The sequence below is a fragment of the Oncorhynchus kisutch genome, unplaced genomic scaffold (genome assembly GCF_002021735.2).
Source record: "Oncorhynchus kisutch isolate 150728-3 unplaced genomic scaffold, Okis_V2 Okis04b-Okis11a_hom, whole genome shotgun sequence".
Taxonomy (NCBI): domain Eukaryota; kingdom Metazoa; phylum Chordata; class Actinopteri; order Salmoniformes; family Salmonidae; genus Oncorhynchus; species Oncorhynchus kisutch.
This window is the reverse complement of record NW_022261981.1, coordinates 2,619,366-2,636,372: the sequence shown is the minus strand read 5'-3', so window position 1 is coordinate 2,636,372 and position 17,007 is coordinate 2,619,366. Positions and strand designations below refer to the sequence as shown.

Sequence of the window (17,007 nt, the reverse complement as noted above, 5' to 3'; positions counted from 1 at the left end):
ATCCCCTGGATGAGGTAAGTGGGACAATTCAACTGTGGCCAAAGACAGATTAAATACTCATTAAACTAGACCGTGGTCAAGGTAATCAAAAACACACACTTCCTCCCCCCTCTCACTGTCAGAGGACTATAAAACACACAGCTACGGCCTGGGCTGTGGATTTGATTCTCACGAGGGACCAGTATGAAAATGTATGCACTCACTAATGTATGTTGCAGAGCATCTGATAAATGACTCAAATATATATTTTTATGTAAGCGTGTTAGCTAAAGGCTTAGAGAGAGAGTATGTGTGTAGTCCCTGCTGTAGTCCCATGTCCCATCCTATTCCCTATGTAGTGCCCAGAGCTCTGGTTAAAAGTAGGGAATAGGGGGCTGTAGCTGTTGACCAGAGCTCTGGGCACTATATAGGGAATAGGATGGGACATGGCCCAGGCGTTGTAAGTGCCACGCTCTACCAACCGAGCCACACGGGAACATACAGTATATAGGCCCATGTTCTAATCTCTGTTGACAAACTACCTGCTACTCCTGTTTATGTTGCCATAGCTACAACACCAACACAACACCTCCCTTTAACACTTCCAACTTTGGGACAGAGCACCTCTAGAGTCAAGACCTGGGTTCAAATACTATTTGAAATAATTGTAAATACTTTAGCTGGTCCTTGATTGAGCTTGCCTGGCGCAATCGACCAATAGAATAGTTGCAACATGCAAACTTCACCCATGTGGCACGTGGTCTCTACGCCAGGCAGGCTAGGGGAAAATGCTACAAGTATTTAAAAGGTTGCAAATGGTATTTGAACACAGCAGGTCTGACTCAGGCGCTTTGACTCCACATGCAAAAGCACACAGGCTGCTTCAGGTCTGATGGATGTTTAGCAAATAGTTATCTTTCCAAAATGCCACTGAAGTGAATACACCTCTGTATGAGGACTCGTGAAACATCAAACTGGAACTCAAGAGTTACATCCTGAAGGGGCCCAATTCAAAGAGACCACTGTGTTCTGCTCTGCTCTTACCAAGAGTGCATTTCAGGGTGTTGTTGTTGTTCTCGGGGCTAAAGCGACAAAACATAGCAACAACAGGATTGCATTCAGCAGCGCAAAGGGCACCTAAAGAACGTGTGTGTGTGGAGGGAAGCCTGGTGGTGTCACAGGATTATCACAGGCTCTGGTGTTTAGGGGCCGGCTCGTGCACTGTTGTCAGGCTGCCATGGAGACAGTAACCAGGAACAGGTTTTTAGAATGTTTAGCATAATGCAGGGAATTTACAGGGAGCGTGCGGGTGACTGGGCAGAGTCACGTATCTGATCTACCTATATTTGTGTAACAGTTTGGTGAGAGAGAGAGAAGCTATTAGTAGAAGGGGATTCACACCAATAGGAAAAGCCCATGCTCTAAATAAGACATCCAATTTAAATAAAGTGTCCTTGACTTTTGAACCAGGACCAATACCGTCAGACATCAACAGAAACAACACCGATCAAAATCTAGATTTGAATAAGACCAAACCAGGTCAAAATGAGTTACAGAATAACCTTCTAAAGGCTCATTAGGCACCAAACAAGAGTAAACAAACAGACAGGGACTGCCTGAAATTGTCCAATAACAAACCCTCATTATCATTCTAAAAACATTTTACCTCTTTTTCATGAAAACCAATTGGTAGCTACAGTCTTGTCCCATTGCTGAAACTCCTGTAAGGACGACTAGGCCAAAGCCTCCCATAACCCGGATGACGCTGGGTCAATTGTGTGCCACCTCATGGATCTCCCCCAAACCCTCCCATAACCCAGATTACGCTGGGTCAATTGTGTGCCACCTCATGGATCTCCCCCAAACCCTCCCATAACCCGGATGACGCTGGGTCAATTGTGTGCCACCTCATGGATCTCCCGGTCGCAGCCGGATGCAACACAGCCCAGGATCCAACCCGGATCTGTAGTGACGCCTCCAGCACTGCAATGAGGTGCCTTAGACCGCTGTGCCACTCAGGAGGCCCGTAAGAAACCCACAATTTTGTTTTCTGTTGCACATCATTTTGATTTTTTTTGCTACAGTAACCCCCATAGAGCTCAATAAGGGTAGGTCTAACCCCACATAGAGCTCAATAAGGGCAGGCCTAACCCCCATAGAGCACAATAAGGGTAGGTCTAATCCCCATAGAGCTCAATAAGGGCAGGCCTAACCCCCATAGAGCTCAATAAGGGCAGGCCTAACACCCATAGAGGCACGCATATATTTCCAGCCAGCAAGTATCTATAGGGTGCCATAGACTGGAGAACTCAATGACCCTCTCAATGCAATAAGATCACACCTTCTCTTTCTCAGTCCCTCTGTTACTCTCTTCCTCTCCATCTCTCTTTATTTCTCTCCCCCCTTGCCTCTCTCCCCATTTCACATAGAACCATGCATGGGACTACACCTGACTGAAAAACACCCCCAGGTATAAACCATGCAGGTGACTCCACCTGACTGAGAAACACCCCCAGGTATAAACCATGCAGGTGACTACACCCTGACTGGGAAACACCCCCAGGTATAAACCATGCAGGTGACTAAACCCTGACTGGGAAACGCCCCCCGGGTATAAACCATGCAGGTGACTAAACCCTGAATGGGAAACGCCCCCAGGTATAAACCATGCAGGTGACTAAACCCTGACTGGGAAACGCCCCCAGGCATAAACCATGCAGGTGACTACACCTGACAGAGAAACGCCCCCAGGTATAAACCATGCAGGTGACTACACCTGACAGAGAAACACCCCCAGGTATAAACCATGCATGTGACCACACCTGACTGGGAAACACTCCCAGGTATAAACCATGCATGTAACTACACCCTGACTGAGAAACGCCCCCAGGTATAAACCATGCAGGTGACTACACCCTGACTGAGAAACGCCCCCAGGTATAAACCATGCATGTAACTACACCCTGACTGGGAAACACCCCCCAAGTATAAACCATGCAACATGAGTCAGCAGAGGACCATCAGCAGGAAAAACAACCCAACCAAAGACACGTTACTCATGAAGGTTTTATTGTTTCAGAGACATGAAGAGTATTTTAGAGCACGTTTGCTGTCACAGCATATACATGACGTCACAGAGGAGTAGGGATCAGACCTGGGTTCAGCACGTTTGCTGTCACAGCATATACATGACGTCACAGAGGAGTATGGATCAGACCTGGGTACAAATACTACACCGAACCAGAATATAAATGCAACATGCAACAATTTCAAAGATTTTACTGAGTCACAGTTCATATAAGGAAATCAGTCAATTGAAATAAATAAATTAGGCCCTAATCTATGGATTTCATATAACCGGGAATACAGATATGCATCTGTTGGTCACAGATACCTTTTTAAAAGAAGGTAAGGTGTGGATCATAAAACCAGTCAGTATCTGGTGTGACCATCGTTTGCCTCATGCAGCGCGACACATCTCCTTCACATAGAGTTGATCAGGCTGTTGATTGTGGCCAGAGGAATGTTGTCCCGCTCCTCTTCCATGGCCGGGGGAAGTTGATGAATATTGGCGGGAGCTGGAACACACATCCCAAAGATGCTCAATGGGTGGTGAGATGTCTGGTGAGCATGCAGGCCATGGAAGAACTAGAACATTTTCAGCTTCTAGGAATTGTGTACAGATCCTTGTGACATGGATTCAGCATTATCATGCTGAAACATGAGGTGATGGCGGCGGATGAATGGCACGACAATGGGCCTTAGGATCTCGTCACGGTATCTCTGTGTATTCAAATTGCAATCAATAAATGCAATTGTGTTTGTTGTCCGTAGCTTAGGCCTCCCCATACCACACCACCAGCACCATGGGGCACTCTGTTCACAACATTGACAGCAAACTGCTCACCCACACGAAGCCATACACACTGTCGGCTATCTGCTCGGTATAGTTGAAACCAGGATACATCTGTGAAGAGCACACTTCTCCAGTGTGCCAGTGGCCATCGAAGGTGAGCATTTGCCCACTGAAGTGGGTTACGATGCCGAACTGTAGTCAGGTCAGGACCCTGGTGAGGACGACAGGCATACTGATGATCTATCCTGAGATGGTTTCCGACAGTTTGTGCACAAATAATTTTTTTGTGCAAACCCAGTTTCATCAGCTGTCCAGGTGGCTGGTCTCAGACGATCCCACAGGTGAAGAAGCCGGATGTGGAGGTCCTGGGCTAGCGTGGTTACACGTGGTCTGTGGTTGTGAGGCCGATTGGACGGAATGCCAAATTCTCTAAAATGATGTTGGAAGCGGCTTATGGTAGAGAAATTAAAATTAAATTCTCTGACAACAGCTCTGGTGGAGATTCCTGCAGTCAGCATGCCAATTGCACGCTCCCTCTAAACTTGAGACATCTGTGGCAAAACTGAACATTTTAGAGTGGCCTTTCATTGTCCCCAACACAAGGTGTACCTGTGTAATGATCATGCTGTTTAATCAGCTTCTTGATATGCTACACCTGTCAGATGGATGAAATATCTTGACAAAAGAGAAATGCTCACTAACTGGGATGTAAAAAAAAATGGTGAACAAAATTTGAGAGAAATAACCTTTTTGTGCACATGGAACATTTCTGGGAACTTTTATTTCAGCTCATAAAACATAGGACCAACACTTCTTGCGCTTATTTTTGTTCAGTATATTCAAAATACAGTAACTTAAAATCCTTTAGCTGGGCTCGATCATGTTTGCCTGGCACAATGGAACCAATAGAATAGTTGCAAAACTGCAAACCCCGCCCATCTCGCATTCCAGACAGGCTAAAAGCAAAGGATGAAATGATTAGAAAGATTCCAAATAGTATTTGAACCCAGGTCTGGTATGGATACATATATAAAAGGCCCTTTGGGGGGGGAACATGGAGGAGGTAGAAGTATAGAGTCACAGACACCAGCAGAGCTGACGCTATGGCTGTGTTCCAAATGCCACCCTATTGCCTTTATAGTGCACTACCTTTGACCAGTACCCATAGGCCTCTGGTAAAAAATGAGTGCACTATGTAGAGAATAGGGTGCCATTTGGGACGCAACCTATACATTATGGCAGCTAACACGTTACCTGAACCCTATGCCCTGGCATAAGGCCTACATATCATTGACAAAACAAATGACATGAATAGTCTTAAAATGATCTATAAGCTAGTTGGCAACTAGCTGACCTAGATAACAGTTTGGTGTCATGACAGTGTTAAGTCAGTTGTCATAAGCTGACATAACAGGTTATATATATATATATTATGTCTGTTATAACAGGGCTACAATCTAATGAAGGATTTGATGGATTTCCAACCCCAACTCCAGTTTGTGTCATGACAGTGTTATGTCAGTCGTCATAAGATAAGTCACAAGTCATTTATAAGTCATTTGCAGTCACACGTGTTTATAACACCTGTTATGTCATTTGTAAGACACATACATTCCAGATGAATGTGGATGTGTCCCTTAAGATGTGGGAAATAGCAGCACGAACAAACACATAAAAGGCAACGGACCGTGAGCAATACAGGAAACACAATAAATATGGAGTTCCACATGAATTAACACTTAATAAACTCCAAGGTTCAGCCGTGATGGTCCTTGACCTCTTGACCCCAATACGGTACATATAAATATTTATGTCACTTTCCTCAATTGAAATTAGATTTGTATAACACTCTCTCTCTATAATACAAACTTGACTTTTCTAAAATATGCCACGTTAAACAAGAACGTTTAAGAATGAACCCCAAATGACAACCCTATTCCTTATATAGTGCACTACTTTTGACCAGGGCCCATTTGACCAGGGCCCATAGGGGTTTGGTCAAAAATAGTGCACTATGTCGGGAATAGGGTGCCATTTGGGAAGCACAGTAAATGTAACTTCTGCAGTCACCTTGAAAAGTTGCCTTACGGTCGAGAATTCACAATTCTGCAGAAAACATCAATCAATTGTGATTCATACAGTAACACACATGCTGGTGTAGATGCTTTAGCTTCATAACTTAACATGGTGCCTTCTCTATTATCACATTCATAAACCACAAACCGAGTGACGTGAACTAGCTCCTTCTGCCGTGAGCTATTTTCAGCCTTTTTGTCGGTTCAAGTCATCAGCACTTTGTCGGTTCGATGCGTGTAAACATATTTCTCAGTCAGTAATAGTGGTCAATGGCACGACTTTGAAGGATGGACACTAGAAATACAAGATATGAACTCTCAGAACCCCCGGAATACCACGGGCTGCTGTCAATCATCCCCAAACCCAATAGAAACTCTGAAATATATAGAGAGCTCCCATTGGATCAGAGAAATGGATTGATCCCGCCTCAGGGAAGTTAAGAGACCTCAATATCTGTTGTTGGACACTTTGAATTCACATATGGAATAATACATTATAATACCAGCAGTAATAAAACACAATGAGTGGACATGCTGGAGAGATGTCATTAAAACAGAACTGACTGGATACTCTTTGCTGTGGTACATGTCCAAGGGCTTTACCCAGCAGCCACCACTCTGTCCAGCAGCAGGGGGGTGATGGGCAGACAAAAGTCATTAAAAGCTGATGACCTTCTCAGGTAACACACACACACACACACACACACACACACAGACACACAGACACACACACACACACACACACACACACACACACACTTTATTGTTGTATATTCATGTATTGACTGTCCTTGTCTATCAGTGTACCAGTGTTTTGTTACTGGTCATGTTGTGTGTTTCTGGTGGACCCCAGGAAGAGTAGCTGCTGCTTCAGCAAAAGATAACAGGGATCCCAATAAACAAACACGATCACTGACAGAACAGTCAACCACGACGGGACAAGCCCCATGCAATCACCATCAGGACAATCAATCAAACTGCCCTTTTTATAAGGGGTATGCTGCAAGCACAGGCACACAACAGACTCCAGAAATACAGCATTCCACCAATAACCAGAAGCCAAGGCTACTTCAGCAGCAAGCCAATACTGTGAGGTTAGATCACCTGGTAACCAATAGAGACAGGGTCACCACTTCCTGTCAAAACAGGCAACAGGAAGCAAAACAGAACAAAATACAGATAAGAGACCAGAGCTCATATCCACAAATAACCTCAGAATTGGTAGGCTGGTCTAGGATCAGGTCCCCTCCTGTCCATGTAATCTTATTCATTATGATTTAAATGGCAAAACTGGTCTTAGATCAGCACTTCCACTCTGCTTTATGAATTCAGACCCAGAGGCCCCTAGAAATAGCAGAGGACAAAAATAAGTTTAGTTTTTTTCGTCTGACATTGAGTTTAGCTTTTCAGTTCATCAAAATACACTTCTATCCATACTGTAGTGCAGATGGCATAGCTCCTCCCCCGTGGGTTCTACTGTCCACCTTCTGCTAGTCGATCATTGGTTGGTGGGTGTGCCATGATGAGTTTAGCCAGTTGTCTGGTTTTCCCACAGTTAGTTGGGTTTGCTCGCATGCTAATCGCACGGACGTGGACATCGTTCTGTGGCCGGGCGCCTGGACAGAGCCGGGCCGAGCCCCTGGACAGAGCAGGACCGGGCGCCTGGACAGAGCCGGGCCGAGCGCCTGGACAGAGCCGGGCCGAGCCCCTGGACAGAGCCGGGCCGAGCCCCTGGACAGAGCCGGGCCGAGCCCCTGGACAGAGCCGGACCAGGTGCCTGGACATAGCCGGGCCGAGCCCCTGGACAGAGCCGGGCCGAGCCCCTGGACAGAGCCGGACCATTTGCCTGGACAGAGCCGGGCCGAGCCCCTGGACAGAGCCGGACCGAGCCCCTGGACAGAGCCGGGCTGAGCCCCTGGACAGAGCCGGACCAGGTACCTGGACAGAGCCGGGCCGAGCCCCTGGACAGAGCCGGACCAGGTACCTGGACAGAGCCGGTGTCGCCACCAGTTGTAGAAAACATCTACTGAACAGGAATTCCCATCATCAGAGAACATCCTTCAGTAAAACGTCTGTGAAACGGGAGTCCTTCTTGTCGTGGCCATTCTTTACCCACACACCAGTAGCTAAGAAGAGCTCTATCCAGTAACACCACAATACCAAAAACATTCAAATTGTATTATTTGTTTTTTACACACAGTTCCCTCAAAAATATGAAATATATAGTATAATATATCTCTCTATCATTTGTGTAAATACAGTCAACATATACTGTAGAAGAGGTTATTCATAAACCCTCAAGAGCAACTCTAAATATAAACCTCCAATCAATGCATTGTTATGTTGAGAACAGGTGTTAAACATGCCTAAGGCCTATAATAACCTGTACTGTGTACAGTGTGTTCTGGAGCAGATCATACATGACAGTGATCAGGAACCCTATTATCAAGCGTCTCAGAGTAAGGGTGTTGATCTAGGATCAGTTTAGCCGTTTGCATCATAATAAATCATTATTATGGACAGGGAGGGCCTGACCCTAGATCAGCACTTCTACTCTACAGTGTTTCTCAACCTCAGTTCTCTGGGTCCACCAGCCGTTTGACTGATGTCTGATTCACACTATAGCAACGACCTGAACTGTACTGGCTCTGATATTTTATCTTCACATGATCCTTTCAAACATGGTTTCAGCAGCTATGGTGGACGTGTCACCAGGCCAGTCCAGTACAGCTTGGCCCGGCCCTGCACTGTGAATCAGACAATACTCCCAGCAAGCACATAACGTTCTGAGAACCATATGTTACTTAGAGCTTGGTGAGAGCGTGGTTGTTCTATGGTTATTTAGCATACAACCTTCACACAACTTCCTGGGAATGGTGCAGGATAGTTGTTTGGCTTTGGAACATTCTCAGCACATTTAATGAACTTGACAACAACAAAACGTATTTTGGTATTTCATTACGTTATGTATTTCAACGTTTCATATAAGTTCAAACTACAGCTACATTTCATTTCAATGTTGGTAACGTTCCCCAACTGGTTTGACATTGGGAATGTTCTCAGATAGTTCAGAGAAGTACGACGTGACAATTTATCTTGTTCCTGGAACTTCTCTTCTCAGAATGTTTGAAGAACGTTTCAGCTTTACCGGTCAGGAAACTATGGCTTCCTTCCCACAACCAATGTGAAACCAAAAAACATACGTTCCTACAACTTCAAAGGAACCAAATGTGCTAGCTGGGTTGTATGTAATAGAACAGGCTGTAAAACAACTGGGTTGAGAAACAGATTCAGGTGGTTGAAACATTCAAAGCATTGCAGCATGAAAGACGACAACATAAAAGAGCAGCCACAACTCTCTAATGGAATAGCGAACGCTATCCTTTCTATGAAGTAGATTTCTACCTGCAAGATTTGGAATGATTTGCCCCACCTAGTAGTCCTTCACCCATAGACTCTGGTTCTCAGGGTTGGCTAGTTGGCAAGCAGGAGGGGGGAGGAGGGGGTGTGATTGTGCGTGTCGGTGTGGGTGAGGGTCTGTCTGCAAGATGAACTCTGGAAAACCAGCACTTTCTCCCTTAAAGCACAGTGTCCCCCGACACAGACATCCTGAGACTAGGAAGCCCCCCCTCCCCCCCGGGTAGACGTCTCAGGTCCTCAGCTTGAGGATGATGATGGCCAGGATGACGAAGAAAGTGTTCCAGCCCAGGGTGACAGCGAAGCCTCGCCACACCATCATCCTGGAGAGACCCCAGCCTGAGGGAGAGACGTCATCACATGATGTGTGTGTGTTGTGTCAGTTTGACATGGAAGCTCAGGTCCTACTGTGACGTGAAGATCAGGCAGGCAGGCAGGCAGGCAAGGCAGGCAAGGCAGGCAGGCAGGCAGGCAGGCAGGCAGGCAGACAGACAGACAGACAGACAGACAGACAGACAGACAGACAGACAGACAGACAGAGAGAGAGCAGGATATATGTCCTCCACTAGAAGCCCATGACTAAGTCACGTGTGTCTTTCTGACTACTGCATTGTGAATAATTTAGAACACTGTGTGACTACTGCATTGTGAATCATTTAGAACACTGTGTGACTACTGCATTGTGAATCATTTAGAACACTGTGTGACTACTGCATTGTGAATAATTTAGAACACTGTGTGACTACTGCATTGTGAATAATTTAGAACACTGTGTGACTACTGCATTGTGAATCATTTAGAACACTGTGTGACTACTGCATTGTGAATCATTTAGAACACTGTGTGATTACTGCATTGTGAATCATTTAGAACACTGTGTGACTACTGCATTGTGAATCGTTTGTGTGACTACTGCATTGTGAATCATTTAGAACACTGTGTGACTACTGCATTGTGAATAATTTAGAACACTGTGTGATTACTGCATTGTGAATAATTTAGAACACTGTGTGACTACTGCATTGTGAATCATTTAGAACACTGTGTGACTACTGCATTGTGAATCATTTAGAACACTGTGTGACTACTGCATTGTGAATAATTTAGAACACTGTGTGACTACTGCATTGTGAATCATTTAGAACACTGTGTGACTACTGCATTGTGAATCATTTAGAACACTGTGTGACTACTGCATTGTGAATAATTTAGAACACTGTGTGATTACTGCATTGTGAATCATTTAGAACACTGTGTGACTACTGGTATTGTGAATCATTTAGAACACTGTGTGACTACTGCATTGTGAATCATTTAGAACACCGTGTGACTACTGGCATTGTGAATCATTTAGAACACCGTGTGACTACTGGCATTGTGAATCATTTAGAACACCGTGTGACTACTGGCATTGTGAATCATTTAGAACACCGTGTGACTACTGGCATTGTGAATCATTTAGAACACCGTGTGACTACTGGCATCGTGAATCATTTAGAACACTGTGTGACTACTGGTATTGTGAATCATTTAGAACACCGTGTGACTACTGGCATTGTGAATCATTTAGAACACCGTGTGACTACTGGCATTGTGAATCATTTAGAACACTGTGTGACTACTGGTATTGTGAATCATTTAGAACACCGTGTGACTACTGGCATTGTAAAACATTTAGAACACTGTGTGACTACTGGCATTGTAAAACATTTAGAACACTGTGTGACTACTGGCATTGTAAAACATTTAGAACACCGTGTGACTACTGGCATTGTGAATCATTTAGAACACTGTGTGACTACTGGCATTGTAAAACATTTAGAACACCGTGTGACTACTGGCATTGTAAAACATTTAGAACACTGTGTGACTACTGGCATTGTAAAACATTTAGAACACTGTGTGACTACTGGCATTGTAAAACATTTAGAACACCGTGTGACTACTGGCATTGTAAAACATTTAGAACACTGTGTGACTACTGGCATTGTAAAACATTTAGAACACCGTGTGACTACTGCATTGTGAATCATTTAGAACACTGTGTGACTACTGGCATTGTAAAACATTTAGAACACCGTGTGACTACTGCATTGTGAATCATTTAGAACACTGTGTGACTACTGGCATTGTAAAACATTTAGAACAGTTCACTGCTGATTCCGGACAAATCAGGTGTCTAAAGTCTCAGGTAACACGTGTTTGTGTGTGTGTGTGTGTGTGTTAAGGGCTGACTCAGTGCAGACAGGATATAAGCTTCAATGTACTGTGTTGTGTAGCTAATTGCTATTGGATAACGTGTGTGTGTGTGTGTTACCTCTGTACATGATGCATCGTAGGGCTTCAGAAGCGTAGGTCTGGGGCAGGGCCAGACTGATGTAACGTAGTGGATAGGGGATGCACTCCACAGGCCAGATTATACCTGTAGAGAGAGGAGGAAAGAGACTGTCTTAGAGAAAGAGACTTAGAGAAAGAGAGAGAGAGAGAAAGAGAGAGAGACAGAGAAAGAGAGAGACTTAGAGAAAGAGCGAGAGACAGAGAAAGAGAGAGACTTAGAGAAAGAGAGAGACAGAGAAAGAGAGAGAGACAGAGAAAGAGAGACAGAGAAAGAGAGAGAGACTTAAGAGAAAGAGAGACAGAGAAAGAGAGAGACAGAGAGACAGAGAAAGAGAGAGACTTCGAGAGAGACTTTGAGAGAGAGAAAGAGAGAGACAGAGAAAGAGAGAGAGACAGAGAAAGAGAGAGACAGAGAAAGAGAGAGACTTAGAGAAAGAGAGAGACAGAGAAAGAGAGAGACAGAGAAAGTGAGAGACAGAGAGAGAGAGAGACTTAGAGAAAGAGACAGAGAGACAGAGAAAGAGAGAGACAGAGAAAGAGAGAGACAGAGAAAGAGAGAGACTTAGAGAAAGAGAGAAAGAGAGAGACAGAGAAAGAGAGAGACAGAGAAAGAGAGAGACAGAGAGAGAGAGAGACTTAGAGAAAGAGACAGAGAGACAGAGAAAGAGAGAGACTTAGAGAAAGAGAGAGACTTAGAGAAAGAGAGAGACAGAGAAAGAGAGAGACAGAGAAAGAGAGAGACAGAGAGAGAGAGAGAGAGAGAGAGACTTTGAGAAAGAGAGAGACAGAGAGACTTAGAGAAAGAGAGAGTCTGTCAGAGAAAGACTTAAAGAGAGAGATAAGAGAAAGAGAGAGTCTGTCAGAGAAAGAGAGAGACTTAGAGAAAGAGAGTCTGTCAGAGAAAGACTTAAAGAGAGAGACTTAGAGAAAGAGAGAGTCTGTCAGAGAAAGACTTAAAGAGAGAGACTTAGAGAAAGAGAGTCTGTCAGAGAAAGACTTAAAGAGAGAGACTTAGAGAAAGAGAGAGTCTGTCAGAGAAAGACTTAAAGAGAGAGACAGAGAGACTTAGAGAAAGAGAGAGTCTGTCAGAGAAAGACTTAAAGAGAGAGACTTAGAGAAAGAGAGAGTCTGTCAGAGAAAGACTTAAAGAGAGAGACTTAGAGAAAGAGAGTCTGTCAGAGAAAGACTTAAAGAGAGAGACTTAGAGAAAGAGAGAGTCTGTCAGAGAAAGACTTAAAGAGAGAGACTTAGAGAAAGAGAGAGTCTGTCAGAGAAAGACTTAAAGAGAGAGTCTGTCAGAGAAAGACTTCAAGAGAGAGACTTAGAGAAAGAGAGAGTCTGTCAGAGAAAGACTTAAAGAGAGAGACTTAGAGAAAGAGAGAGTCTGTCAGAGAAAGACTTAAAGAGAGAGACTTAGAGAAAGAGAGAGTCTGTCAGAGAAAGACTTAAAGAGAGAGTCTTAGAGAAAGAGAGAGTCTGTCAGAGAAAGACTTAAAGAGAGAGACTTAGAGAAAGAGAGAGTCTGTCAGAGAAAGACTTAAAGAGAGAGACTTAGAGAAAGAGAGAGTCTGTCAGAGAAAGACTTAAAGAGAGAGACTTAGAGAAAGAGAGAGTCTGTCAGAGAAAGACTTAAAGAGAGAGACTTAGAGAAAGAGAGAGTCTGTCAGAGAAAGACTTAGAGAGACTTAGAGAAGAGAGAGTCTGTCAGAGAAAGACTTAAAGAGAGAGACTTAGAGAAAGAGAGTCTGTCAGAGAAAGAGAGAGTCTGTCAGAGAAAGAGAGAGTCTGTCAGAGAAAGAGAGAGTCTGTCAGAGAAAGAGAGAGTCTGTCAGAGAAAGAGAGAGACTTAGAGAAAGAGAGAGTCTGTCAGAGAAAGAGAGAGACTTAGAGAAAGAGTGAGTCTGTCAGAGAAAGAGAGAGACTTAGAGAAAGAGAGAGTCTGTCAGAGAAAGACTTAAAGAGAGAGACTTAGAGAAAGAGAGAGTCTGTCAGAGAAAGACTTAAAGAGAGAGACTTAGAGAAAGAGAGAGTCTGTCAGAGAAAGACTTAAAGAGAGAGACTTAGAGAAAGAGAGAGTCTGTCAGAGAAAGACTTAAAGAGAGAGTCTGTCAGAGAAAGACTTAAAGAGAGAGTCTGTCAGAGAAAGAGAGAGTCTGTCAGAGAAAGAGAGAGTCTGTCAGAGAAAGAGAGAGTCTGTCAGAGAAAGAGAGAGTCTGTCAGAGAAAGAGAGAGTCTGTCAGAGAAAGAGAGAGTCTGTCAGAGAAAGAGAGAGTCTGTCAGAGAAAGACTTAAAGAGAGAGACTTAGAGAAAGAGAGAGTCTGTCAGAGAAAGACTTAAAGAGAGAGTCTGTCAGAGAAAGACTTAAAGAGAGAGTCTGTCAGAGAAAGACTTAAAGAGAGAGTCTGTCAGAGAAAGAGAGAGTCTGTCAGAGAAAGAGAGAGTCTGTCAGAGAAAGAGAGAGTCTGTCAGAGAAAGAGAGAGTCTGTCAGAGAAAGAGAGTCTGTCAGAGAAAGAGAGAGTCTGTCAGAGAAAGAGAGAGTCTGTCAGAGAAAGAGAGAGTCTGTCAGAGAAAGAGAGAGACTTAGAGAAAGAGAGAGTCTGTCAGAGAAAGAGAGAGACTTAGAGAAAGAGAGAGTCTGTCAGAGAAAGACTTAAAGAGAGAGACTTAGAGAAAGAGAGAGTCTGTCAGAGAAAGACTTAAAGAGAGAGACTTAGAGAAAGAGAGAGTCTGTCAGAGAAAGACTTAAAGAGAGAGACTTAGAGAAAGAGAGAGTCTGTCAGAGAAAGACTTAAAGAGAGAGTCTGTCAGAGAAAGACTTAAAGAGAGAGTCTGTCAGAGAAAGAGAGTCTGTCAGAGAAAGACTTAAAGAGAGAGACAGAGAGACTTAGAGAAAGAGAGAGTCAGTCAGAGAAAGAGTTGAAAGAACTGAACTAGAATTTAACTGAATAACATTGTGAGAACATGTAAGAGCTAATATTGTAGATTTACAAAGTGACCCCCCCATAAAATACTACTGAGGTGTGTGTGTGTGTGTGTGTGTATGTGTGTGTATATGTGTATGTGTGTGTGTCCTTGTGTGACCCATGTCAAACAAATGCAGCTGGATGGATCAGATATATCAGGTGTTTTATGTAACATTGTGTGTGTGTGTGTGTGTGTGACGTACCACTGACGATGAGGTTGGGGTAGAAGATACCCAGGGCAGCCTGGTTGGCGTTCTGTTCGTCATCGATGGCAGATGAGATGACCAGACCAAAGGAGATGCCAGTCACACCCTGCAGCCCAATCAGAGCTATAACCAACACCAGGCTCCCCTCATTAGGGATCTGGAGGGAGGGAGAGAGGCAGAGGGAGGGGGAGAGGTGGAGGAGGGGGGAGGAGAAGAGGCAGAGGAGGGGGAGAAGGAAGTGGCAGGGGAGGGGAAGAGGCAAAGGAGGGGGGGAGGGAGGGGGAAGAGGCAGAGGAGGGGGAGGGAGGGGAGGGGGAGGGGGAGAGGCAAAGGAGGGAGGGGAGAGGCAGAGGAGGGGAGGGAGGGGAAGAGGCAGAGGCAGAGGAGGGGGAGGGAGGGGAAGAGGCAGAGGAGGGGGAGGTAGGGGAGAGGCAAAGGAGTGAGGGGAGAGACAGAGGAGGGGGAGGGAGGGGGAGAGGCAAAGGAGTGAGGGGAAGAGGCAGAGGAGGGGGAGGGAGGGGAAGAGGCAGAGGAGGGGGAGAGTCAGAGGAGAGGGAGGTAGGGGGAGAGGCAAAGGAGTGAGGGGAGAGACAGAGGAGGGGGAGGGAGGGTTGAGGGGAAGAGGCAGAGGAGGGGGAGGGAGGGTGGAGAGGTGGAAGGAGAGAGAGAGAGAGAGAGAGAGAGAGAGAGAGAGAGAGAGAGAGAGAGAGAGAGAGAGAGAGAGAGAGAGAGAAAATTAGAGTGAGAGAGAGAATATGTTGGATGGGAGGAGACAGTAAAAAGTGAGAAAGACAGAAAAGGAGGGATGGTAACAAGAGAGAGGAAGGTAAAAGAGCATGTCATGTTATTCAATGATATAGTGTCTGTTACATTGTCACAATACAGAGACCTGTGTGTGTGTGTGTGTGTGTGTGTGTGTGTGTGTGTGTGTGTGTGTGTGTGTGTGTGTGTGTGTGTGTGTGTGTGAGAGTGTGTGTGTGTGTGTGTGTGTGTGTGTGTGTGTGTGTGTGTGTGTGTGTGTGTGTGTGTGTGTGTGTGTGTGTGTGTGTGTGGATGTGAGTGTGTGTGTGTGTGTGTCTATCTGTCTCCACTGACAAGGTGTAAAAATAGACTGCAGGGAGAAAGCACATGGCTGCTCGGTTGCCACAGCAATCAAAGGCTGTTGTCGTGGTGATTCAGTAGTGATCCTTAGAGATGATGGACTCAGGTACTGGTAAGAATAGAAATATATACTCCATACACCTCTTTGGACTATGTGGCGGCAGGGTAGCCTAGTTAGGGAGAGGCGTGACGCAAATGTCTCAACTGGCCAATGGCCAGGGAAGATGCAGAGCGCCAGATTCAAATACAATACTATACAAATCAAACCTTCATTAAATCACACATGTAAGATACTCAATTAAAGCTACACTCGTTGGGAATCCAGACAACATGGCAGATTTTAAAAATGGTTTTCGGCGAAAGCATAAGAAGCTATTATCTGATAGCCTGCACCATCTGCACCAGCAGTGAACAAAGGAGTTAGCATATTACAACCCTGCAATCGCTACACAAAACGCTGAAATAAAATATAAAACATGCATTACCTTTGACGAGCTTCTTTTGTTGGCACTCCGATATGTCCCATAAACATCACAATTGGTCCTTTTGTTCGATTAATTACATTCCTATATATCCAAAATGTCCATTTATAAAGCACTTTTGATCCAGAAAAAAACAGCTTCCAAAAAATGCAACGTTACTACAAAATATTTCAAAAGTTGCCTATAAACTTGGCCAAAATATTTAAAACTACTTTTGTAATACAACTTTAGGTATTTTTAAACGTTAATAATCGATCAAATTGTAGACGGGTCTTTCTGTGTTCAATACAGGAAGACAACAAACCAGCACCACTTTTCACGTCTTGCTTAACTCACAAAAGTGTACCCAGTTCCTAGTTGGCCTACTTCTTCATTGCACAAAGGAATAACCTCGACCAAATTCCAAAGACTGGTGACATCCAGTGGAAGCGGTAGGAACTAAAACAGGTTCCTAAGAAATATCCCTGGGCAATGACAACTCAGGGAACAGAGAGAGAGAAAAAAATCTGAACAGTTAGTCCTCAGGGTTTTGCCTGCTACATAAATTCTGTTATACTCACAGACATGATTCAAACAGTTTTAGAAACTT

General features: G+C 44.6%; 1 protein-coding gene across 5 annotated transcripts in view; it reads right to left on the bottom strand.

Moving 5' to 3' along the window:
- Window positions 1-3,027: 3,027 nt before the first annotated feature.
- LOC109877486 (ABC transporter G family member 20-like) overlaps window positions 3,028-17,007 on the bottom strand; it is a 63,662-nt gene continuing 49,682 nt past the window's right edge. For all 5 annotated transcript variants that reach the window (XM_031813037.1, XM_031813036.1, XM_031813038.1 and 2 more), the window contains 3 exons: window positions 14,833-14,992; window positions 11,645-11,749; window positions 3,028-9,666 (listed from right to left, as the gene is read on the bottom strand). In XM_031813037.1, the coding sequence (XP_031668897.1) occupies window positions 9,560-9,666; window positions 11,645-11,749; window positions 14,833-14,992 (372 nt within the window). In that variant the 3' untranslated portion in view covers window positions 3,028-9,559. The remainder of the gene's footprint in view (window positions 9,667-11,644; window positions 11,750-14,832; window positions 14,993-17,007) is intronic.